Source organism: Strigops habroptila, chromosome 8 (assembly GCF_004027225.2).
Source record: "Strigops habroptila isolate Jane chromosome 8, bStrHab1.2.pri, whole genome shotgun sequence".
Taxonomy (NCBI): domain Eukaryota; kingdom Metazoa; phylum Chordata; class Aves; order Psittaciformes; family Psittacidae; genus Strigops; species Strigops habroptila.
Genome location: NC_044284.2, coordinates 47,504,505 through 47,528,925, shown reverse-complemented (window position 1 = coordinate 47,528,925; position 24,421 = coordinate 47,504,505). Strand labels below are relative to the sequence as shown.

At 37.7% G+C, this 24,421-nt stretch overlaps 2 protein-coding genes across 2 annotated transcripts; one reads left to right on the top strand and one right to left on the bottom strand.

Annotated features, from left to right (window-relative positions):
* Nucleotides 1–357: 357 nt before the first annotated feature.
* SPATA1 (spermatogenesis associated 1) lies at nt 358–17,105 on the top strand. The gene is made up of 14 exons (XM_030494417.1): nt 358–567; nt 697–746; nt 1,650–1,756; nt 5,253–5,370; nt 7,444–7,497; nt 7,591–7,921; nt 8,030–8,281; nt 9,242–9,368; nt 9,512–9,572; nt 10,559–10,676; nt 11,757–11,882; nt 13,682–13,851; nt 15,139–15,237; nt 16,081–17,105. The coding sequence occupies exons 2-14, from the start codon at nt 711–713 to the stop codon at nt 16,174–16,176; spliced, it is 1,695 nt and encodes a 564-aa protein (XP_030350277.1). The 5' UTR covers nt 358–567; nt 697–710; the 3' UTR covers nt 16,177–17,105.
* A 1,735-nt stretch (nt 17,106–18,840) lies between these two features.
* CTBS (chitobiase) lies at nt 18,841–24,313 on the bottom strand. Its single transcript, XM_030494416.1, has 7 exons — nt 24,146–24,313; nt 23,627–23,765; nt 22,423–22,631; nt 21,627–21,798; nt 20,978–21,075; nt 20,114–20,275; nt 18,841–19,142 (listed from the first exon to the last, which is right to left on the bottom strand). Exons 1-7 carry the CDS (start codon nt 24,272–24,274, stop codon nt 18,957–18,959), a joined length of 1,095 nt encoding a protein of 364 aa, XP_030350276.1. The 5' UTR covers nt 24,275–24,313; the 3' UTR covers nt 18,841–18,956.
* Between the last annotated feature and the right edge of the window lie 108 nt (nt 24,314–24,421).

The following is a 24,421-nucleotide window of genomic DNA, read 5'->3' as shown; positions in this document are numbered from 1 at the left end:
AGCTGCCAAGATGATCAGGAGAACAGTGAGGCATCCAGCAGGCTGAAAATCAGGCGGTTCGTAACTTCTGAGGTGCTGGAAGAGCCTCCAAAATGAGGAAACTCATAAAAAGGTTTGGGCAGAACCATGGTTTATAGTTTATGAAACGATTTTTCTGACATGGCCACCCAGCACAGTCAGGTTTGCCTGGAATACTGTGTTTGGCCGGCACAATACGCAGTGCAGAACTTGGCTGCAGTTCACAGTAATTGTCTCTTTATCAGAGGTAAACCCAGACCCTGCAAGAATTCCATTTTGTAGGGATTTAGGTCTGCGTCTTTAGGAAAACAGTACAGTTGTGTGGAAAACTATATACGACCAAAGTATCTTTATGAAAGGGGGGAAAATGGTAAGAGAAAACACTCCAGGGCAGATCTCTGGGAGCTGCAGGGCTGTGATTTAGCAATTCCTCGGTTACTTAGTTGATACTCATTATGTAGAAGGTGTGGTTGAGTCTGTTTGCAGTCAGCCGGAACTTTCTGCTTCAGCACAGAAACTACTTTCCCATTTTCATAAATGGAAAGAACAGTAAGTGAAAATAAAGGATATTAATGGAGTAACTTCTCTTGTAACATAATTAATCATGAAACTCATTCTTAAAGAATGTTTAAATCAAAAAGAAAATTACAATGCTCACCTATCATTTGCTGTGATCAGGTACAGAGAGCAACATGTCGTTCAGTCAAAGGAGACCTCAAACATCACAGGTGAGAGTTTTTGTACTTTTCCATAAAGTATTTTTTGATTTCACAATTAAAAATATAAAATAAGTGGCACTGCACCATTTCTAGGAGACCCAAGAAGGGAAAAAAAGTGCTTTTAACATAGCATATATAGAAAGCAGCATTTTCTAGTACATTTAGTAACATTTTCTAATTTTCTAGTTAAGTTTAATAACAATTGCAGAAATATTTATATAGATTATTTGTGTGGCTTCTAGTTATAGGGAAATGTTTCATCCTTCTCAATACCATCTGTTTTTCAGTAAAAATATCAAGATCTAGACATTAACAGTCCCATAACTACCACAGGTTTGAAGGCAGTGTAAGTGAACCTTGCTCAGAGCGTGCTTAGTTACTCTTTTTGCAGCCATTACCAGGAGCATTTCTGTGCTTCCAAGGTAACTGGTATTATTAAGAACTGCCAGAAATATTTTGAATTCTTTCTCTTCTGGCAAGGTCAAGTTGTGGTGATATTTGGATCCAGCTTTCAGGGCTTTGCATTATTTATGAGAAGAACAAAGGCAGGATTTCAGCTGAAGTATTTATGTAACCAGGACACGCTCCAGAGTATTAAGTGTTTTTGGTAAGCTCTGTCCATTGCTGTCATAGTGACATACAGCAGTAGCACAGGCTCTCTTTTCTCTGGTTTCCAGTGTTGAGCTTTTCTAATGTGACTTAGTTTGATGCTGTCTGCTGTCATTCAGTCTCAAACTGCTCTCTGCTCATTGCTGTTCTATCTAGTCATCACTGTCAGATGAGTGCTCACTCTTCTAGTCCATCAAAGAAACCATTCCTGCCTCCAGAAATTGAAAGTCCACCTAAGCAAAATAAGGCAAAATAAGAGGGTTATAGTACATCTGCAGTAATGATTATATGTTCTTTATTTAGTTGGTGGAGTTCCATGTTTTTTATGTCCCAGAAGAAGTGTGGAACTTCAAGCTGAATACAGTTCCTGTAGCTCTTACTAGCAAATTCATCTCAGCCGGATTTATAAGGTGAGTGAGTATAGTCTTATGCTTCATGTACATGGTAGGTCCTTTACATTGTCCATTAGTCATTTAGTTGAGCTGTTGCTCTGTGAAGGACAATTACATCTGTCAGAAGAGACATGTCCTTTAATAATTTCTGGAGGGTAAGTGGTGCCCGTGACTAGTGTTAGGTTTATTTGGGCTGTATCAGGCTTAGCGCCATTGCAGCCCTTGGTGTAAACCATTGAAACATACTTCCAAAGCAGTGCTAGTATTTCTGCAGAATAATTTAAGTTGTTAAATCACAGTCTTACAGTCTTTCCATCTCCTTAAGCCTGCTTATCAAAGTCTTGAATTTTTTTTGGGTATGGACCAGCCTGAAGGCAGAGGGGCTCAATGAAGACTGCATAGCCCTAATTCCCAGGAACAGGGATAGGACGACCTGAGCTCTCTCATTCCAAATAAAAAGCTTGAGCCATGTTTCTCAAGGGGAAGCATCACATCCCATGCAACTACCAGCATATCTTCTTTCTTTTTCAGTAGTATTTCTGACAGGTTGTGCATAACACCATGTGCCATGTGTGCTCTCAAGTAGCTGTTTAGAGGAATTAGTGAAAGAATACCCCAGGTACTAGGCCCAAACCTGGCACAGAGAGCTGCAATTGTAATCTTTCACAGCTTTGAAAGTTTCTTTTATACCCCTAAACACTTTACTCACAAATTCTGTATGTATCTAGTGTGGTAAGAAGTTGTAGAAAAATCAAATAATGTAAAGATGAGTATTGAAGTGGAGCTTTTGCATGCACCTTGTCTGCTCCTGAGCAAAACATGACAATTTAGCTTAAACTGTGGGGAATATGGAGTTTCACTACCTTAAATTAGGGTTGTATTGTCCACTTAATACACTATGCAGCTGAAAAGATTGACAGCAGTCAGGTATGAGCATGTAGGGCAGAATGTATTCATTCTCACAGCTTCTTTTGTCGAAAGGCTGCTCAAAACCAGAGGAAATAAGTGTATGTATCCGTTTTGTTTGCTGCTCTAGTCTCCAGCAGAGGTGCAAAATGCCTACAGCTGGAGTGGTAACTTCAGATCATTTCACGTGATTGCACATCTGTCACTGCCCTCTGTTCTCTAGTGTAAATTTATTTCTCTGAGGCTCAATTCTGAGGCATCAACTTAAATTAGGATTCTCATCGATTTCAGTAGGTTTATATCTGACAGGGTATTTGTTGCTTTCTAATGAGTTTTAAATAATTGCTAATTAATTATTCTATGGGTATTGTGCAATGCTGCACTACATTGCATTAGCAATAACTAGCACCTGGCCAGAGTATCACTGTCTTTAAAAAAAAATAAAAATTAAAAAACTTACTATAGAGAGGGAGAAGGAACAGCCTTGCTGGTACTAATGCTGTTTGAACATTGTTGATAGCACTGTCCAGTCAGCTTGACAATCCTAGTACTGTCTGACTCAGCTTAACAAGGATTCCTAGGTCTAAGTACAGGCCACTTCAATTAACTATGAAATTAGAGGCAAGTATTAAGTGTGTAATTGTCTATGGCCCTGAGCTCATGTTCCCATGAACTTGATTTCTCAGCCTCTGTGATCTTTTATTTATTCCTCATTCCTCACCATAGAAGCCATACTTTTCTTATTTCCAAATGAGATGGCTGCAGTGAACTCTAGTTTGCATTATCTTTAAAGGAACACCCTAAAGCAAATGTCTTGAATGTAACTAGTCTCCTGCTAGCCAGTAGCAGAGAGTAAGAAATATAATATGTTCCTAGTTCCTAGCAGTTGCAGTGGCAAATAATTTTCGGATAAATTTCTGCCCTATATCTGAGGTTCTGTTTACCTAGATAGTTTTCTCACAGGATACATTGTGGTAACTTAGATGTTTTCCCTGCTGTTCATAAAAACCTTAGATTTAGATTTCCGTGCTGGTTTGGACAGGCATTATCAATGAAGAATGTGCAGTGATAGAATTGCCTCTGAAAGAGCTTGCATTTATTGGGTTTTGGAAGACCATTGAAGGGGTATGTCTTCTCTGAGACATCAGCTTGAAGAAAGGATAGTGCATGAGAGGTACTTGAATTACAGATCATATGCGTTCTCACATAAGACCTTGGAAGGGTGTGTATTGAATTATGTATCTATCACATATTTCTTTATACATTTGAAATAAATGACATTAGGGCTAATATCTGCAGCAAGTGTGGACAAAAAATGGCTGGGGAAGAAATAAACAGCAGCTAAATGTAGAGGAAGGCACCAAGCAGTGTGGCCTCAATGTGTCCACTCTGCAGACTTTGGTCTCTACTGCATGCCTGTGCTACGAGGCAGATTCATCACCTTGGGGAGGTGCTCTAAGTCCAAGGTGTTTTAACTCATGCAAGGGAAGCATTGTAGCCCCTTGAAGTACTGTGTTTATGAGATGAAACTGACGGTGGTTTTACATACATATGGTGTGAAATGAAAGCAAGTAGGTCTGTTTGAAAGTGGAAACAAACCCTAACAGGTTAATGTTGAAGACCTGTCTAAGTTGAAGGGATGGTATGTTCTTGCCCATGCTGTTTAGTGAGAACGGCATGTGCTGTCCCCCAAGCTATGTCTGTGCATTGCTTGAAGAGTGATAGCTGCCTGAGCCAAAAGCATGCCTAGGTATTATACTAACAATCAGCACAGGTGATTAACAGTCTCAGGCGTGAATTTGTTCCCTAGTTTATGACAGGAGCAATTAGAATTGCTTATGATGTCCTAGAGAGCATTTGCTTGCCTCTTGCACATTTGGTTTTATTCTGTGGAGGAGCTTTTTATTCTTTAGTGATTTTTATACTGAGCTCTTTAATATTTGCATGGTTTCCAGTAGTACATTAAATGATGCAATTCATATTTGCATCAGCTCTTTCATCCTCAAACTATGGTGGAAATGTTCACACTGCAGTGTTTGGTTTTGATTTAAAATACATTTGCATGTACGCATGCACACACCCAACTGTAAATTTGTGTTGGAGAAGACAAAATGAAAGAAATGTGCCTGCTACTTAAAGTGGACAGTGATGAAGTCTCCTCTAGCCCATAGTGCTTGAAGGGGTATGTTATACAGTCCTAGGCTGGCCCCATGAAACATTGTCACCTCTATGGAAATGCGTGATTGTAGTTTCTAATGTTTTCATTACTCTTCTGCAGATGAGCAAGAGCATTCTGAAGGAGTAGTTTTCAAATTTCAGCTACTTCCCATATTAATCCTTTGTATGGGGTTCCTAAAATATGAATATTGCTAGTTAATGTCATGACAGCCTTTGTAATACAGTCTACCATAACCTGATATAATGTTCTGACTCTAGCACACCAAGACTCTCTGGCCTGTGTGTAGTTGGGTTCAGTTCTAGAACATAGTTCCCATTTTTGGTCATTCTGTCCATGCAAGCCAGCATGTATATAGCATTATCTTCCCCCCCCTTACTAACTAGCCATCATTATCTGATCTTACAGATGTATTAATGAATAACATTCTAGGGTATCTCCTCACATCACATTAGGAGTGCTACGGGAGAAGCTTGGAGAGTACCTACGTGGATTTGCAGTTTCAGATAAATTCAGATTTTTAAAATGCATTGGGAAAAGACTAGCAGTGGTAAGTTAATTTTTAATTTTATTTTTTTTTCTTTAGTGCTCTTTTGTTTTAGAATGTCAACCACAGATTTCATTCCTGCAGATTAGATAAAATACATAAAATGGAGATAACCTCAGGAGCACTGTTAACATTTTTTGTTTAAACATGTCGCAGCATATGTTCTTGTCAAAGCACATCTACTTCTCCAAATACAAAGGCACAGCTGGACAGGTATATTAGAAATGTCCTTTAAACCATTGTATATAGTTAGTTGCCATCCAGTGAAAACATGTTAGTTTTGATAAGTCGGTGGTTTAAATATGACAAATCTGGTTGCATTAAAAAAATCCTCCTAAGGTCATTATTACCAGTACATGTTTGGGAAGATGGCAGTTGAAGAATTTACAAGGGAAGCTGAGTAAGTCAGAGTTCCTTTAATGGTTCCTGCTGTGACCTGCCCAAAAGCCTTTAAAAGATGAGTCTCTGGATGTACATGTGTTCCACTAATTAGTCCAGTAATACAGCCCGAGATGCATGTAATCAAACCCCTACATTTCTGAATCATAGCTATTCCTCACATTGATTCTCTGTATACTTATACCTTGCAAACTATAGCTAAAGAATAAATACCCTTGAAAATCAGCCCGACTAAAAGTTTGTTCTTGTAATACACAAAGACTTAACTCATGTATGTAAGTATAGAATACTCCTTTCTCCTCTTATTTCACCTGTTTCTCATGGATCTGTAAATTAATTACAAGCTGGAAATTTGGTGTCATTCTTTCTTTATTTCATTTGTACTTGAGTTACCACTAAAATTACTCACACTGAAGACTAGAATAAATATGAAGTAAAATGCAAAAAATAGGTGGAAAAACATGAGGAGAAACTTAAAGACTGCAACACAATCTGCATCTGAAAATGTGCATATGTCTTCAAAGAATTCAGGTCTTTTAAACTGGATGACAGTAAGATGGTATATTTTCTTTCCCACTGATAGTTCTGAGATAAATGGAGAAATTTTCCAGCTTCCTTTAGAATGTCAGCAAATTAATAGAATATTTTAATAGAGAATTAAAAATATTGGTAGATACAAGTGAAGATTTTTAGCGACGAATTAAACGTAATTTTAGTTTGGTCTATTTACTGTCGCTTGATGTTTAACTTTATAACAAAGTGTAAAGCAACTAACTGGTTTATTTGTTATTTAGGGTCATGGTAACCTCATTGAATCATATCTCCATGATCAAATATTTGTTGAGTGGTTTCTTACCCCCTAGTCTTCTGTTTCACAACAGTAACAATGTAAGCAATACTAAGAGCTGTACCCAACCTGCAAGTAAGGGTCTTTAAGTGAAAAAGAAATGTAAAACAACATCGTGTTCATTTGCTCTTCTTTTTCTTGCATATAGCCCATGTCTCTAATAGTGAATAAATGACATTGCCTGGCCGTTACTGAGAATAAAATTAGGCACCATGTTTAGTTCAATTTCATTGTTTAAATGCAAGCACAGGGGTTTTTTTTTTTAGTTTTTTTAAATTTTTTGTTGCAGCACATCTTACAAATTTACATTAATTATCTTAGACTTTGGTTTTAGGACACTGTTGAAATCTGAAAGTGTGTATCTATCACATGAAGACTATAAATAGATAGTTTATATTTTTTTTTCTACATACATTAAATATTTTGCAGTATTGTATTAGGTGAATAGAGAAAACTATGTAAGACTCAGCATTTCTAGTCAGATTCATCTTGAAGCAACTGCTGGTAAAGAAAGTCAAAGACTTTCTTCTGCTGTGACTGTTGAATCAGGTTCCTTGAACTGTAAGAGAAAGTACAAAATATATTCAGTACATCCATGCACTATTGTGGGTCTGAGATATTGAAAAACAGACAAAATAAAATTTCAGTGCTATGTCAGAAAATAGTAGTCTGTGTTCCTTCCTCCTCATGAGGCCATTACAGAAGATAGTGCTGGTTCTGAAAAAATCTAGTATGTAAAGATGATGATAGAGTAAAGAAATTAAGCGATATGCAACATTGTTGATATAGAAGTATTTTATTGGTTACACTTCCATACTTTACCTTCCAAGGTGAAAGCAAAGCAAGAAACAGAACTGGAACTGAAGTCATTTGCTCCACCTTATGTATGTATTGAATGGCTTTTAAGGTATCATTTCCAGAAACTTTTTACACTGTACATTTCCTCTTTTGTCTGATGAATATACTGCGTATTTTAGGCACTTTATCCTGAATTATATTTATTACCTGAAGTGGAATATTTTGAAGGTATTTATCCATTATCACCATCAACTCAGCAAAGACATCGCTTTAATGCAGAAGCTAATAGGTTTGATCATAAATCAGGATTATCCAGTCTTCCCCAACAAAAACCTGAAACAAGTGAACCATTGTTAGAAAGCATACAAAGCAGTCATCAGCTAGAAAATCAAGAAGTGCACGGTCCTGTGGAATGGGGTGAGAAAGAACCTGTTCCAGTTTTGCACACAAATAATAAGCAAGACCATAACAACAGGATTCAAGAAAATCAGATACAGCTTAGAGAAGAAGGTAAGTTTAACCAATATAGTGAAGGAGGATGATGGAGAAGAATAAATATTATGGTTAACATTTACAATAAAATAACATTTCTGTTTTCTAATACCAATTATTATGCAGATCAAAATGGATCCAGTGGATCTCTCTTCACACCAAATCAGTCAAATCTTGCAGACGATTTGCAGTCTGAAAAGAGTGATATGGTATTACAGGCCTCTCAGCAAAATCATCTCAGCCAAGATCAAAAAGAGCATAACGCTCCTAAGTGGAATGACGAAGCCAAAGGAACCGTTTTTACTCTTCCTGTAAACCACAGTGATGAACAAGGCGAGAATTATCAAACACCCCAAAATGACATCAAATATCAAAAGGGTACAACTGTTTACTGTCATCCTTTTGCTAAAGCATGTGTTTAGAAAGTTGGCAGAATAAAGCTTAGCTTTAAGAAATCTATAATTAAAGCATGGGTTGCAATATTGCTATCAGAACAATATTCTAATTTTTAAAATAATAATAATAATATCTTTCAAAGAGCTATAGGTTTAAATTGGATAAATCCTTCTTTATCACTGTTTATTGATACAGGGAAACACTTTACTATGGTGTATTTGTCTAATATTACTTAAATGACATATTCTTTGAGATGTGTGTGGAGAGTTTATTAGAAAAGGGTTTTAATGGATGAATTATCAGTAATTTCAGTTTCCAATCATAACCTGTTCAAAATAGCTTTGTCCCTCTATCATCATGTTAAGTGATACTATGTGTGAGTCTGCTTAATACACAAATCTATATACATAAATGTATACTGAAAAGTTTTCCATAATTTTATTTTGAATGATGAAGGAAGGATATAGAATTTTGCAGTAGTAAAGGTAAAGTCTGTCAGCAATTTTATTTTGAAATATCTATTGTATATATTTTAAAGCAAAAAACATTTATTCATTAACATTTAAATGCAAAACATTTTGCTCTCCTTTGCTGGCTACAGTTTGTAGGGGATCTTCAGTCTTTAAAAGGCAGAATGTGTTAGATAAGAAATTAGTTTAGGGAAGGTGAAACAACTGAGTGGTTTTCTTATCTGTGATAAAGTTTTTTGTACTAGTTACCACAATTACAAATACAAATTCTCCAAACAAAACCACCTTTTTTTTTTTCCTTTATTTCCTTCTTCTGTTACTCACACATTTCCAACCCCAGAGATAACATTATTTATTGGTTCGATTCACTGAATTTCTAATGCAGGTTGGAAAGCCCAGGCATTGACAGTCAAAACATCTTGAATTTTATGAGTGTAATCTATATATTTTGATCATCACTATCCTGTCACAGAACTAATAAACATGGAAAATAATGACCACTTAAAAGATACCAAACTAAGAAGAGACAGAACCCAGGATGCTGGGATTCTTAAAATAATGGAAGACCAACCCACAGAGCATGTACGTAAAAAACAAAGGTTAGTAAATAATGATTCTGCTAAAATATTGGATAATATTAATTCATCACTGGAAACTTATTTTACAGACTTCAAATAAATGAAAGAAAATGGGAAAAAATTAATTACACAAATTTTCACTTGCTGCTTTGATTTCATTTTAGCTTGTTGCAATACAAAACTAGCAAGTCTACAGCTGATCCTGGTGAAAAACTGGATAATCAGGTACGTTTTTCAAGGTAACATAGTAATATTGAGCAATAAACATAGTCCTCTACCTATAAATATTTTATATGAGAGGTAACTCATTAGAAATATTAAATTCTCAAATGTAGATTTGAGAGTAACTGAGAAAAGTCAATTCATGCACTGCTACTTTTTGGTAAAGAAAAATCAATTATATTTCTAAACAATGAAATCATCAGAAGTTACACCTCTGGTTATAATTTAACAGGAACTACAGATACAATAACTATCTCAGTCTTATTAATGTTAGCTGATTTTTTTTTTTTTTTTACAGTTTATTGACAGTAACATTTCATTTATTTTATTGGTGACATTTTTATAATTTTTATACTTTCATGTATCCTATGGGATAAATTTGTCTTCTTTCAAGCTAAGCAAAACTCCTGATAAAAACTATACAATCCTTCAAAACATAGATATGATACAGTATCAGAATAAGAAACATATTTAGGAAGACTGAGCACCCACATGCAGTCATACAGCATAATAGCCATCACTATTAAGTGCCACCTGTGAGCTCTTGTGCAGAAGTGATTGTAGTGGAGTCTTATGAAAATAATAATGAAATCGAATATCTGCTATTATAAATTTTGGTTTAGAAATTGGCAGTCCAGACTTTATAAGCAATGAATCAGATGGCAGTTTTAAGGCCTGTTATTCCTAGTCTTGCATGGGAGTGTCAATAACTTGTGGGGTTGCGGACATGGACAAGAACAATTTGCCGGAGTCTATGTTTTTGTCTGCATGTTCTCTGTGATGCAAGTGTTCACTGTTCTCATTTTATTTGCAGAGGTCCATCTGTTTGTAATTTAGTAATCATTTGTACTGGTAACAGAATAAAAAAGCTTATATGCAGAATTCACATTCATCCCTTGTGTTCACTCAGGCCACTTTCAGGGCATATGTCTAATGGAGCTATTCAGGATTACGGGTTACGTACTTATAGTTGTGTCTTTTGACTCTAGGCTGATGAAAACAAGCAAAATCCCCTTAGTTGTCCAAAAGAATATATTTCACCTCCTAATCTACCTTTCTTGTCATTTTCTGTAAATCCAGATCAAGTTCCTGCAATTCAGACAGCAAGTGAGTATGTGATTCCAAGAAATTGCATGGAGTGAAGACAAGCTGAGAGAATTGGGGTTGTTCAGCCTAGAGAAGAGAAGGCTCCAGGGAAACCTTATAGCAGCCTTTCAGTACCTAAAGGGGCTGACGAGAAAGCTGAAGAGGGACTTTTTAGAAGGGCACGTAGTAATAGGATAAGGGGGAATGGCTTTAAACTGATATAAGGTAGATTTATATTAGCTATTAGGAAGAAGTTCTTCCCTGTGAGGGTGGTGAGGCACTGGCACAGGTTGCCCAGAGAAGCTGTGGCTGCCCCATCCCTGGCAGTGTTCAAGGTCAGGCTGGACGGGGCTTGGAGCAACCTGGTCTAGTGGAAGGTGTCCCTGCCCATGGCAGGAGGTTGGAACTAGATGAGCTTTAAGGTCCCTTCCAACCCAAACCATTCTATGATTCTATGTTAATAATCAAGACTGAGTAGTTAATGAAGACAGAAATACCTGCTTTATGAAAGAATTTGTACATACATTCATTCACAGTATTGTTAAAAATTATAGTTCGTGGTGGGAAAATTCCAGCCATTTGGGGCTGTTCATAGAACCTGGCAGGTTTCCAGCACTAGAAAACCCAGCTTGCGGACTTGGGGATGAAAGGAGAAAAGTAGGGAGATCAAATAAAATACTGCTCACTTAAGTGAGAATGTAGCAAAGAAAACTAATAGTAGTATTGATGAGGATCCTCTGCTGTGGTGGAGGAGGAGGAGAATAGCAAGAAGTTACTGACCTGTTGTGACTAGTAGAAGTCTGGGATACTATTCTGCCTATGACCACCTGGAGTTTAAGGCAAGATTTCACTACAATTTATATTGTAACATATTTTGAGCAGGTAATAGTCTTTTTGTAGTTTTTTTTTTGGCTTACCGTGGCAAGAGTTTTCAATGTATGCAATGCATATATATCTTGATTATATAGTTTTAGTGATACATTTTCTAGGCATATAAGAAGGTGTGTACTTATTTGCAAGTGTGGATGAATGCTGGATTTCTCACTTTGTCCTAATGCACCAGCCACTTGTGCTTACTAAATATAATTATAATATCTTTAGAAAAAAAGATGGTAGAACAATTGAAACAAATGAAGGACGAGAGAATGCACATGGAAAAAAATAGAGAAGAACTGATAAGAAAAGTTAAAGGGCTACTGGAACAACATAAGCTGAAAAGATACCACGGTACGCTTTTAATTTATTTTGTAATTTGGAATGATAGAGAAATGACACTGAAACCGATGTGAAAATATTTGTCTCCTTATCAGTGAGCTTCATTGCAGAGAGAGCAGTTTGCTAACCAACAGTTCCAACAAGGCTCACTTGTGTAACAGCATGTTGAAAAGATTCAAGGCTGCAATGTTTCCTTCCACTTTTGTGGTAGTCTTATAAACCTAAAAATATCCTGCTTTTATCCCAGGTACGCACAGTGCCCAGAAAGCTACTGCAGGCCACTTCACTATTTGAGGCCCAGGGCAGCTGACATATTCTAAACCTGCCTGTAGCTGGTGCTTACAGAGGTTTTTACTGTGCTGATAGGGCTTCTAGATAAATGGACAGCAAAATACATTTTGTTCCTCCTATCTCATAGTATTCAGCTTACGGCATGGAAGTTACAAGCCTGTTGTGACAAGCTTGACAAACCTTGTCTTTTTTATAAGCTAAAATCTCATTGAAATCCCACCCAAATTTTCTTTGTAAAATTATTTTCAAGTTTATACTTAAGCTATCCTCCCTAAGTCACATTCCAGTCAACCAGAGATGAGGTTTAATCACTTTGATGTTTGAGAGCATTCTCTATATTTAAATACAGCTAAATCACTAGGAGTCTCATCTACTATTTGTAGTTTTGTTGAAAGGAGAAGACAAAAGAATTCTTCCAGTTATTCTCTAAGGGCATGGCTACACTGCAACATGGTGAGGTTGAAAAAAAACCACAGCAAAAACTTGAGTACTTGAAGAAGAATCTGTAGTAGCATTGAGCTGCAAGGCAAGCTAATTTACCCTGCTGAGATAAGCCCTAAATTGCTCCTGCGTTTACTTAAATTATGTTATACAGTTAGGTAAAAGTTATTTCACATGCATTCAAACACCTTCTGTAGGTTCTTTAAGGAGTGTCTCTACCTGTGAATTATTTTTATCAGACCTGTAGAGTTTCATAAGTAAGTGCATTTGCAAACATGTCCCTTCACAAAGTATGAAGGGAAGGGCAAGTTCTGTAGGAACAGCTGTCCAGTCTATATTTAATGCCCTCCTAAGGCTGCCATGCTGACATGCTCAGTTACATACTGTACAGTCCTCCAGCAGCTGGGTTCTTTTAGGTAAGTTTCTGAGCAGCAGCTGTCCTGATTTCCTAAAATATGCCGTGAAAGAAGGAATCATTTAAGACACTGCAGACTAGTAGATGTATTTGGCTGTAAGACTGCTACACTCAATACAGGGGAAATTGTGTGCCAGCTGTAGACAGCACATTATCAACATAGGAGGAATCATAGTTAAGTGTACAGGTAAATAACTGTTTCCCATAATCTTGGGACTTTTGTATAAAACTAAACTGTTCAAACTGTCTGGCTCTGCACAGCTCCGATTTTATGTAAGTAAGTCTACAGTGCTAAATATCCTGCTACAGTAAAGCCATGAACTTCAGGCTGTGGTGGGCATCAAGTCCTCACAGGTCTGGAGCACCTACTGTGCAGCTAAAACCTGCAGAACACCCAAGCTGAATGAAATTTTGGGGTTGGACATTGTGTTGTATCTTGGTGGACAGAGAGAGCCTTTTGTTGTGGGTGATTGTGTGGAAAGTCAGTTGCATTTACAGTGAATGTCACTTTAATGAAGATTTTTCAATAAATGCTTTTTTTTGTTTTAAGAACCCTACTGCCGTATTTTAACGTGTGCATTGGCCAACTGAATCTTGTGACATCATTTGGTCATTACTATCTTCAGCAGACAAGACCAAACAGTATTACTGTTTTCCTGTGTAGTTCGTGAGGAGTGGAAAAAGAAGTACTTTGAAACTAAGAAAGCTACGGTTTCCCTGGAGGATGCTTTAAACAAACTGCAGCAAGATTTAGAGCTTTACCACCAAAAACTACTCTTGCAATTGGAAGCCAGAGAGAGCCGAAAACGACCACACAATGTGGCAAACTCCAAGGTATTTGCTTGTGTTATTTAATCTCTCTTTTTACACAGCCTGTCTTCTTTTTCTATCAAGTATAAAGTAACAAATTAATCACTAAACAATGAGTTGTAAACTAGCTTTAACAGCCAAATATCGAATATATAGAATTCCTTCAGTCCATGCTTCTTAAAAAGACTAAGTTCTTGAGTCTGAGCATTTGATTCTTTAGGCTTTGTGTTTCTACAATACCTGCTCATAACAAAATCCCCTTTTGTTCAGTATGATTAATGAATTGTTCAGTTCTATGTTGTTCTCATCCCAAATTTCATGTACAGAGGTAGTGAATTCTGTTTTGGAGGACAAGATGTGTCTGGAGCTTTTAGGGTGGCTGCACCTGAGTCTCACATTATGTTGTTGGTGCCAAATCATGGGAAGTTCAGAGAGGAATTAAAAAAACATAAAAGGGGAAAGCACGCTTCACAACAGTTGTACCTGCTGATTTTCTAAATGCATTAATGGAATCAAGTCTGTTGGCAAATCTTGAAGCTAGACTAGGAAAAATAAATGCCCCTTTCTTGTATCTGAAAGGTGGGAGAGTGTATGTACAATGTAAGAGTATATATTATATACAAGTGCAGCAGGAGCTCAGAGATGAGAGGCCGCAGACACGACTTAATGTCTCCTCGTATGGGCAACTTTATCACATTGTTTGCTTCAGCTGGCACTTTAATAGAATTTTTAATGGCTTGGAACATCAAGAGATTACCACATGCACACCCACACCCACCTCTCAGTGTTACTGACATCAAGGGACCAAGGCTGACATACACGAGCTGAGTATCAGAACCTACATTTTGAAAACATGAATTTCAGTTTTACAGGTTAATTCAGTGATAGGCCCACCCACACCTACTGCTGAAATTATGTGCTATATAACCCAGAGATTATCTGCACTAAACATTACATGAGTGTAGCGATCTCATCAATAAATGTACTGTGAAAGAGTGATGCTAAGCCTGTGAGAGAAAGAGGAATTATTTGAAGTATGCCTTTTTATTATAAATGGGGAGTAGCCATAAAAGATAATTGCAAAACAGTGTGCTGTTAAAGGCTGACAGCAGAAGGGAGCTGCCCTCTCTTGGACAGCAGACTGCTTACAGACTAGAGACAGCCCAGCACACGCTGAGGACTGGAAGAAAGCAGGGGAGTTGGAATGAGTTTAGAGGACTGTTTCTGAATGGTGAAGTAATACCCAGTGAATGAAGAGATGCACTAACGCTGCACTTTAATGTTTTGTTATTTCTGTTCGTTTCAATATAGAATTACACAATCATCCAGATTACTACAGTGCAGCATGAACTCGATCTACTGAGGAGGAAGCTGGATGATATAAAAATGAAACTCGTAATAGAAATTAAGGTACTCTGCCTTTTAATTAAAACAGCCAAAATGTTACTATGTATAAAAACCCCCTTACACCTTCCCAAACATTAAATGATTTTCTAAACAGTTCATGTTTTATGCTTTTAGCTTTATGGTGTTAGTTGTCATTGTGACTTTATCACTTGAGCCAAATTACTCCAGAACACCAGGTTATTAGATAACTTTGAATGTATGGCATTCAAGCAACTTAGATTTTTAAGTTACTATGTAGGTAACTTCAGAGTCTTTCATAAAATTCCCATTTCACTTAACAGGTAACTGAAGGAACATACTTGGTGAGGCACTGATCAGTAGTAGACCGTGGCTAATAATTAAAAAAATAAAATGGTATAAATAAATCATAATTTAAAAAGAGAATATCTCTCAAAGCAGATGGCAGTCCCCTTCATCTGCTTTATTCCACACCAGCGCTGCCTATGGCTCCCTTTGGAAGGAAGATGATAAAGGCCTTCATACTGGATAGCTTTTCAGCTCTGAGTGCTTTAAATAGGAGTCCTCTACATCACAGGGACTGCCCATGCCCCTGTTTACTGTGTAATATAGGGTGGATATAGTCATTATGCCTCCTCCATTGTATAACAAGGAGTGGAAAGAACAATGAATTGCACAGTTGTCTCTTAAAAACACCAAACACTACAGAAGAAAGTAGTGCTAGAACTAGGTTACCTAATTAGACATGTAAAATTTTAAAGATGAAAGATGTATCCTGTATTAAGCCATCCTGTATAAAATTCAGTCTTAGTTATATAAACCCATATGCATGTCAACTCCAAAAATTTCCTTAAATTGCAATTCCTTAAATTACTGGTTCTTCTGCAGATGAGAAAGCAGGCAGCATCTGATTTACAAGTGCTGAGAGCGGAACTGACACAGAAAAAGATTCATTCAGCTTTAATTCTCCAATCCAGAAAATGAGGAATTTAAGAGGATGACATGACTTTAACAGCCATAAAGTCTCTAGAAACTCTGTAATGTTTATAGAAGCTCAGAATTACAGAACATTTGTTTGTATGTCCTTGAAGTTATCTTGTAAAAAGACATCAACTATATAAATGTTGTGGAATTTGTATATTAGGGTACTGAGGTACTGCGGCTCACTTTTTACATCTCACTTTTAATATAAGATTAGTCAGCTACTTAAATATACAGTTTAACCTAGTAACATGTCTAAAATAAAGTTATTTTAAAAGCACCAATTAGTGAATTGTGTAACATCACACTGGTATGCTGATGTTCTTTCATTAACAAAATACCTACTAAGCAAATAAACCTATAATCTATAACCTCCTGTTCTTATTTTCAAGCATGCACATTACATTTTTGGAAAATGATTAAAATAAATCTTCTGTAGAACTACAGCATCGGGAATCCTTTATTTAGCTATTTACTGAAGTACATTTTTGTCACTATAAGTACGCCTATCTATAAATTGCCAATGTCTTATTACCATATTAAGTATGAACAAAATCTCAGATGATCTCACTTTATTTCATATCTAACCATTTTTGTTCCCTTTCTAATTAGGAAAGCCACATCAACATTAACCATCTTATGTACTTAATGGAGGAAGCAAGCTTTGTCTTGGACAAGCTATGATGATGATCCTGATCCAATTTACAGTATTGCATATTCTGCCTTTCTTTAAACTCAAGCTCATGCATTGTGCCTAGATAACAATTCTCTGAAAGAGTAATCAGAAACCTCTTTTGATAGCGACTTTTTCTAGCTCTCCTGTTTGCATCTTTGCAGTACCAGATGTTATTACCTTAAGCAGAAGAAATAACATGTTAGGAATTAATGTCACATAAAAGGCTGCCAAGGCTGTATTTATTAGTGGAAGTGAAACACTAATGGGAAATCATAGAATCATAGAATAGTTAGGGTTGGAAAGGACCTTAAGATCATCTAGTTCCAAGCCCCCTGCCATGGGCAGGGACACCTCACACTAAACCATGTTGCCCAAGTATCTGTCCAACCTGGCAAGAAAATTATGCAACTCTCAAAAGGACTAATTTCAAATGTCTTGAGTCAAACCACCCTTTATCACATTTATTTTCTTAAAGATAGGATTTACCAAAGATTTTAGTGGTAAAGTATTAAATCTCTAAAGTGATTTGGCCTTCAGTTAGGAATTTGTAGGTCAGATGATCCACTCTGGAAGACCTCGCAGTTTCACAAGTATCTATCTCACAGTATGTCAGCATATGAATATAAATAGTAATACAAATTCTGAAGTGTCTATATGTCAAGTAAACTTACCAGTTTCTCCTAACTAGTTCTAGTGGAGAACCCTCTGATTTTCCAAGGGATTGTTTTTCCTTATATGAGAGCAGTACGCTTCACCTTCCGCTTCAACCGGTCAGACACTCATATGAAGTCTTCTAGTTTTCTCCTCAGTAGCCATTATGGTAGCGCTGCTACTCTATGGTGTAAATATTTAGCAAGGGCAAAACACCGAAACTAACCAACCGAAAACCCCCCCAAACCAACCCACAACTGACAACATATATCTAATTAAAAAAAATATTTAATTAATGGAGTCAGCTTAAGCAGGGCACTTTAATCTGCTTGTGAAAGAGTCCTGAGAAGCAGAGAAGCAGTGTGGGCTGTAAGCTGTGGAACAAGTAAAGCATAAACAGCCAATGCTATTTACCAGCCTTAGTGAATAAAGCATTTTATTTAGCAAAAAAAAAAAAAAAAAAAAAAAAAATCCTGTAAACACCAATCTTCCTACCACTACAGATATTTTAAGAAGTTACCCAATTTCTCTAGGTTAATTATTTTAAGAAAAATATGAACTAGAAAGAAAATACAGCATCTCACCTCAGAGGCAACACCATATAAAAACAAGTAACAACAGGCTACTGAATGAAGTTTAAAGCGTGTGAAGATTAGCAGCTCAGTAAATAAGCTTCTGAGTTCTAGTTTTCAGGAAGTAAAGAAATTTGAAATGGAAGAAAACATCATCCAAGTCCTCTCCCTATAAATGCTCCTTCTTCAAGATAAGGCCCAAGTGATTTTTGGCTTTTGAAACTAAGGAATTTACGTGATACATAAACACAGTGAAACTGGAGTTTACTGAGCATTCCTTTCTAGCAACAAGTCTGATAGAAACCTTAATGGCAACTGCTTCATGTTCCATAATTTCTTCAGTCCGTAAGATATTTTAATCTCTAGAAAAGTAACCAAGTACAAGCTCAAGTTTCACCAAGTTGCATGTAAGCAAGAGTCTGTGTCTCCAGTATTCGGTGTTTAATCTGATTCAAGAGTAACTTACGTAAAATATAGGTTGGGGTGGGAAGTCAGGAAGCTGCCCCATGCGACCACAGAATGAATACTTGCTGCACCAGGCAGCCTTAGCAAAGGATCATTAGGAGATTGCCCCTATAAATCCACTGCTTGGAGTTACTTGTTACGAGGTACACACTGTGTTCAAGCTTTAACCAATTTACAGTAATTGTGAAAAATTAAAAAGATGAGCAATCTTTAAAAAAACAAACACTGCTAAAGCAACACTGGAACTTTTTGAAGCATGAAAATATGGCTTTGCATGCAAAATAACAACATGAACTTGACTAGTTCTCAATTTTTTTTTTAATCATGGAATATTTAAATAAAGTCAAAATTACCATAGTATGAGCCATAATAAAAAATTACCAATTTTCAAGATTTTAAATCACAGGTTCACATAGTTCTTACGGTGTCAGGGCCTGCCACATTGCTTCAGTTTGTCGTTCTGCTACAGCTTCCCCGGAATAGTCAAGACTATTTCCATTCCACATGCCAATGCCTCTTAAACCTCGATTCTTGGCATATGCCGCTTTTAGAGAGATGCTGCGAGGGTCATCATACCATACTTGGTGGAAGTGACCAAGAGGATCCTAGGAAAACATTTAAAAACTAGCGTCAGCATCTACTTATCTGTATAAACATGATACATTAAAGTTCACTGAGTTTTGATTGCATTTTCTGTTGAATGCTGTGAATTAAAAACTTGAGACACACAAGCTGTGTAGATTTACATAATGATGCTTTCCTGATTTACAAATTATTTTTTAACACAGGACAATTCAAAATTTTAAGTCAAATACTTGGCTATTTTTTTACTTGTAGAATCTAACTTATAAAACAGTGTCACATTTTACTGAAGTTAAATGAAAAGACTGAACTAATTTGTATTTGAAATACAGCTAAAATCTCAGACACACAATCTAACCTAACAGGTGAATTTAGTTAGAGATTCAGTGCTTTTTTCCAGCAATAAACAGTTTTAGAAGAGGTTATAAAATTTTGTCAAAGTAATGTTGCTTTGGCATGGTCATTGCTTACAACTCCTTTTAATCATCTACATGTGAAACTTCAAATTATGTCTAAAGAAACAAGATGAAATGCATACACTGTGTAGTTCAGGTAAGCACACTCATTCATGGACTCTTTCACTATGTCTATGTAGAAACCAAATGCAGAAGAGAACATGCATGCAAGCCACTGGGTTGGAAAAACTTAAGAGCATCTTAGAATCTGTTTTAAAGTCATCAACTCATTAAAGTAACTGTAACAGTGAAGGATGGAGCTATAGGATTTCTTTGTGCCAAAAAGTCCTTTTTGACATGATACTATCTCTTGAGAAACTTGCAAAGTAATAAAGATCTTTATTACTCCTGTAGTCTTCAGTCACTGCACCCCTCTTTCAGACTACAAATTTAAGATATGGAAGCTCAGACATCCTTTACTACACACAAAAAAAGTATAAAACAAACAGGAGAATCTAATATTGAAAACTTCATAATCAAAGAACTATGGTTCATGAACATTTACTCCACAACATGGTGTCTTATAAAAAGACACTTACCTGGTATTCATAAAATGGAGACTTCTGTACCTCATCCCATAGCATCCCTGAAAGGGAACTGTTCACCTGCTTCATGATTGCTCTGTAGGGGACCTGACTCCCTGCAGCATCACTGCAAGGAGCCCCCCGGAAAGGTACTTTGGAAAGGGAACAAACATGATCCTGAAAAAAAAGCAGAAGGTATGAGTTTCACCTTACATAGATTTACTGAACTCCAAAATAGCAGTAAAGCCAAAACGAAGTCACAAAAGGGTCTAAAAAATCCAAAATCTTCAAAAATACCTGTGGCAGACACAGTATGTATTGACAGATTAAATTAAAACAATTAAATTTTGTTTACTCTGTAGTAATAGAAGATTGGATGGACACCATTCAGGTTATACAGTTATCTTTTCCCCTTTCAATTCACTGTTACATTTGTCCCACATGATGTTTGAGACTGCATGATTTATCCATAAACTGCTATACTTTTAACAGTCATACGGTTTTAGCAGTCTGTGGTTTGTTGCACCTAGTCTTTAAGCAGTGAGCTTAGTGACTCTGTTGAGAAGGCAGATACAAGCATTATGGTGCCTTTGGACATCATCTCTTCTCCTACAGATAACGTCTATAGCTCCTCGGTCAAACACGGTGCTTGGATATCATGGGGTTCAGGTTGCTAAGGGAGAGATAAAATGCCTTGTTTGGTACCACACTGCTTATCAGTTATCAGCCCATCAGAAGTCTTTGTCTTGAGTCCCAGCTTTATACTCCTATCCATCAGACCACGGTCGTTTCCTAATTGAAAAACTGTATCACCAGAATCTAGGTATCTCTTTCCAAAAAAATAACAGTACAACTGCAAATGAATAATCTTCATCTTACCTTAGATAGGTTTTGGCAGACATAGTCATAGCCATACCAGGGAACACCCATCACAAGCTTCTTAGGATCAATACCCAAAGTAATGTACTCTTCATATCCTAGTTTTGAAGGAAATACAAATGAAGATGCAGCACTGCATTTCCACGTGCTTTTTATTTCTACAACTAATCTAGAGCCAGAGTCAAGACAGGACTTGGATGATCTCAAAGAGAGGCTAAGGTGCAAGCTCTGCTGTACCTCCCACCTGCGTATTCCTAGACCTGTTCTATTCAGATCTTGTAACTGCTCTAGTTGTTCACACTTAAAACCAGCTGCCCACAGCAGCAGTTCACAAGGATGAGAGAAGTGTTTCTGGTTCTTTGCAAGCCCAGGCAGACACCACTGCTTTGGGTGTCGTCTGTCATTCTAAATGTGTTCTTCACAAGCAAGAGGCCTAGACAATTACAAGTAACACCACACAACTGCTAAAGGTCTATCTGTAGTGACACTGGGACCTGAAATACAATTTCACATTAGAACAACATATATTTGAGCACACTTGAAAGCCTTACACAACCAAAAACCTTATCTAAGAAAAGGCAATCTTTTCCATCTATTCATGTGAACAAATGGAAATGTCCTGACTCCCAGGGAGGTGTTTTGTCCTCACCAACCAAAGTCTGCAGGTAAGGAGCATTGGCTTTTGCAATACAGTCTGTCCAGATCTGGCTCTGTTCATCATATGACATCACAAATAAAAAGTCACAGGCATCTGCAATCCCAGTGTAGTTGTAGCACCTTCTATCTATGCATGCAGGAGACCAAGCCACATCAAATGTTACCTGCAGGAAAAATGTACAATATCATGCATGGCACTTGGGTGCTCTTGTTTTCTCTTTAAAAAAACCCTGTAACTTTTAAAGACAGTATTACTGCAATGTTGCAAAATGTTTAACACACCATGATACTAATGAACTACATAAGAAGCTGCTCAGCTGATAAAAAAAATAGATAATAAACAGTGAGTGCCCCTATCTGTGAATTCAGAACACCAAAGAAATTAAAATATAACAAGAAAACCATCTGATCAAAAATCCAAAGCATGATGCAAATCCTTAAAACTTCAGTGATGGGTATACCAAAACATTGTCAAGCTTTTGCACCAGAAGGCTGTATGTGCCCTACTTTCAAAGATTCATTAAGCCACACTAATAACTGCCAGCTCACACAAGGCAATAACATTCTTATCTACAAATCTCAGTGAAATCCTTACTCCATTTAAATTCATACAGGTCAAAAAGAGCGATTCTTATGATAGAGTATCATAGCTAACTTTCTAATTGACCATTCTTGAGAATATCACACTTAAGATCTGCACAAAATTTTTCATATTCTAACTAAACAGCACTGTGAAAATTCCTCACATTTCATGAAGTTAATGTTTGTGTAAAGTACATTATTATTACCTGTGATCCTGGTATTTCTCTGTGAAAAGCATCTGTAGTTTCTTTAACAAGATCTGTTAATGCATAATACTCAGGAGAGGTTTCATTAACTTCTTGCTCTATATCTATGTTAATCCCATCCATATACTGTTTTTTTGCAAGGTCCACCTGTTGGGATATCCACGCTGCTCTTTTAGCAGGATCAACAATTTCCTGAAGAGGTACATCACCTAGACAAGAGGCCTTCAAGAGCTAACACGTATTTGCATCACAGTAACAGCAAGGAGGAAAGGTTTGTCTTTACTAAACCAACAAACATAACCACAAATAAAAGAATCCCCACACTCATACTGGTAAAATACAAAGGACTTACTTAACTTTTTTCCCCAAGCACAATTTTGACAATGGACCCCAGCAGCAATGGACCAAGCTGCTCTGATGACAGAGTGGAGTTTAAAATTAAGTTCCTTTGCGAAATTTTTTTTCTATAATTTTAATCTCCTTACTTCTGCTTAATATTCTTTCAGCCACTGTCAATTCCTTTTCTTGAAATCAAGGTACTTTCAGTATTTCCATGGAGCCAGAGGGACCGTGTTTTACTGCTTACATAAACATATTTTTACGTTTAACCCTTGTCGCTTTCCACAATGTGGTCCTGGATTCCATTTTTGCCTCACAGAGCCAAAACTTGATTACATCATGTAAGCTGTACTGGACTTTGTCTTTCTAATCGGCATTTGTAGCTGCACAGAGTTCCTCGTATTCATGTTTTAAAATTCAACCACTTCCTAATACAGAGGGATTGATATAAGTGAAAAACACTAAGAATTACTTAAACTCCCTTCCCTAACCCTGTCTTTTGGGTACTCTGCCTAATATCCAGAATACAGACCTAAATAAGTATCTTATGCAGGCTTTTACTTTTCTCCCTTCCTCCATAGCTGTGATTGATGTTAGATAACTGGAATGTCACTGGAGTGGTTTGTTATCACTGCGGCAGAAGCCACAGGCTAGTTTTCTTTTTAATACCCTGCATACCAGCACATGAAAAATGTCAAGGTATTACAGTCCTGTGCGTGTTATCCCCTTATTAATCAATCCTCTTACAGATTTTTAATACTCTGCATACAAGTGATGGTGAAATGTCAAGGTATTACAGCCCTATGTACATCATGTTCTTATTCATGGATCACATAAATATATACATTTTCTCAGTGTAACCAACCTTTCAGCACTATTCTGGAGCCTTTAGAGTGGGCATAGCACATAAGCTCAGGATCATACTTTCCAAAAGCTGCCACAGTTGTAATTTTTGACCAGTCGTAGGATTTCCAGGTTTCCTTTCCCACATCGAACACAAAGACCTGGAAAAGGGGTAAAAAGCACCTTCATCAGCTCCAAACACTTTTCAGCAGGACGGTTATTTTCCACATGCCTATTAAAAAGGTACATGGTTTGTGTCTCTGAAAACCAGCTTGCAGAATACCTTCCCAGGGCAGGGAGCAGTGGCCCAGCAGCCGGGCCGGGAATGATCGGGATTTACAGCAGCTGGGTGCAACACTCAACCCTGCAACGCCAAACTCTGACACTTCCCTGCGAACCACATGCACCTATTCTTTTAAACCCTCTTCCACTCTAACGCAGACGATTAAAATAAGGCGGCACCGCACGGTGCGTTCAACCCGCCGCTAACCGCGCCTCTCCCGGGCCGCCCTCCCCAGCCTCGCCGCGGGGGGACGCGCACCTCGAAGCCGCCGGTGCCCGTGACGGGGTGGCAGAGCCGCGGGTCGTGGCAGGGGCACGCACCGGCGGCGGGCAGGCCCGGCAGCTGCAGGAGGCCGAGCGCCAGCAGCCACCAGCCCCACGGCCCCATTACCGGGCTTCGGCTTCAGGCCAGCGCTGCCGCCGGGCGGGGCGCATTGAGCGCCTGCCCGACCTCGCAGCTCCGCCCCGCGAGGGAGCGCCCCGGGGAGGTGCCGGTGGGTCCCAGCCGAAGGGCGGCTCCTTGGGCGAGGGGCTG

What these genes read in the sequence shown, in the direction of transcription:
- SPATA1 (XM_030494417.1), top strand. Translation starts at nt 711, where the DNA reads ATGTCGTTCAGTCAAAGGAGACCTCAAACATCACAG. An exon ending in TGACATCAAATATCAAAAGG is followed by an intron (nt 8,282 to 9,241) that starts GTACAACTGTTT and finishes ATCCTGTCACAG; the next exon opens with AACTAATAAACATGGAAAAT. An exon ending in GTGAAAAACTGGATAATCAG is followed by an intron (nt 9,573 to 10,558) that starts GTACGTTTTTCA and finishes TTTTGACTCTAG; the next exon opens with GCTGATGAAAACAAGCAAAA.
- CTBS (XM_030494416.1), bottom strand. Translation starts at nt 24,274, where the DNA reads ATGGGGCCGTGGGGCTGGTGGCTGCTGGCGCTCGGCCTCCTGCAGCTG. An exon ending in GAGAAATACCAGGATCACAG is followed by an intron (nt 21,799 to 22,422) that starts GTAATAATAATG and finishes TTTTTCCTGCAG; the next exon opens with GTAACATTTGATGTGGCTTG. An exon ending in TTACCTGCAGACTTTGGTTG is followed by an intron (nt 21,076 to 21,626) that starts GTGAGGACAAAA and finishes CTTCAAAACTAG; the next exon opens with GATATGAAGAGTACATTACT.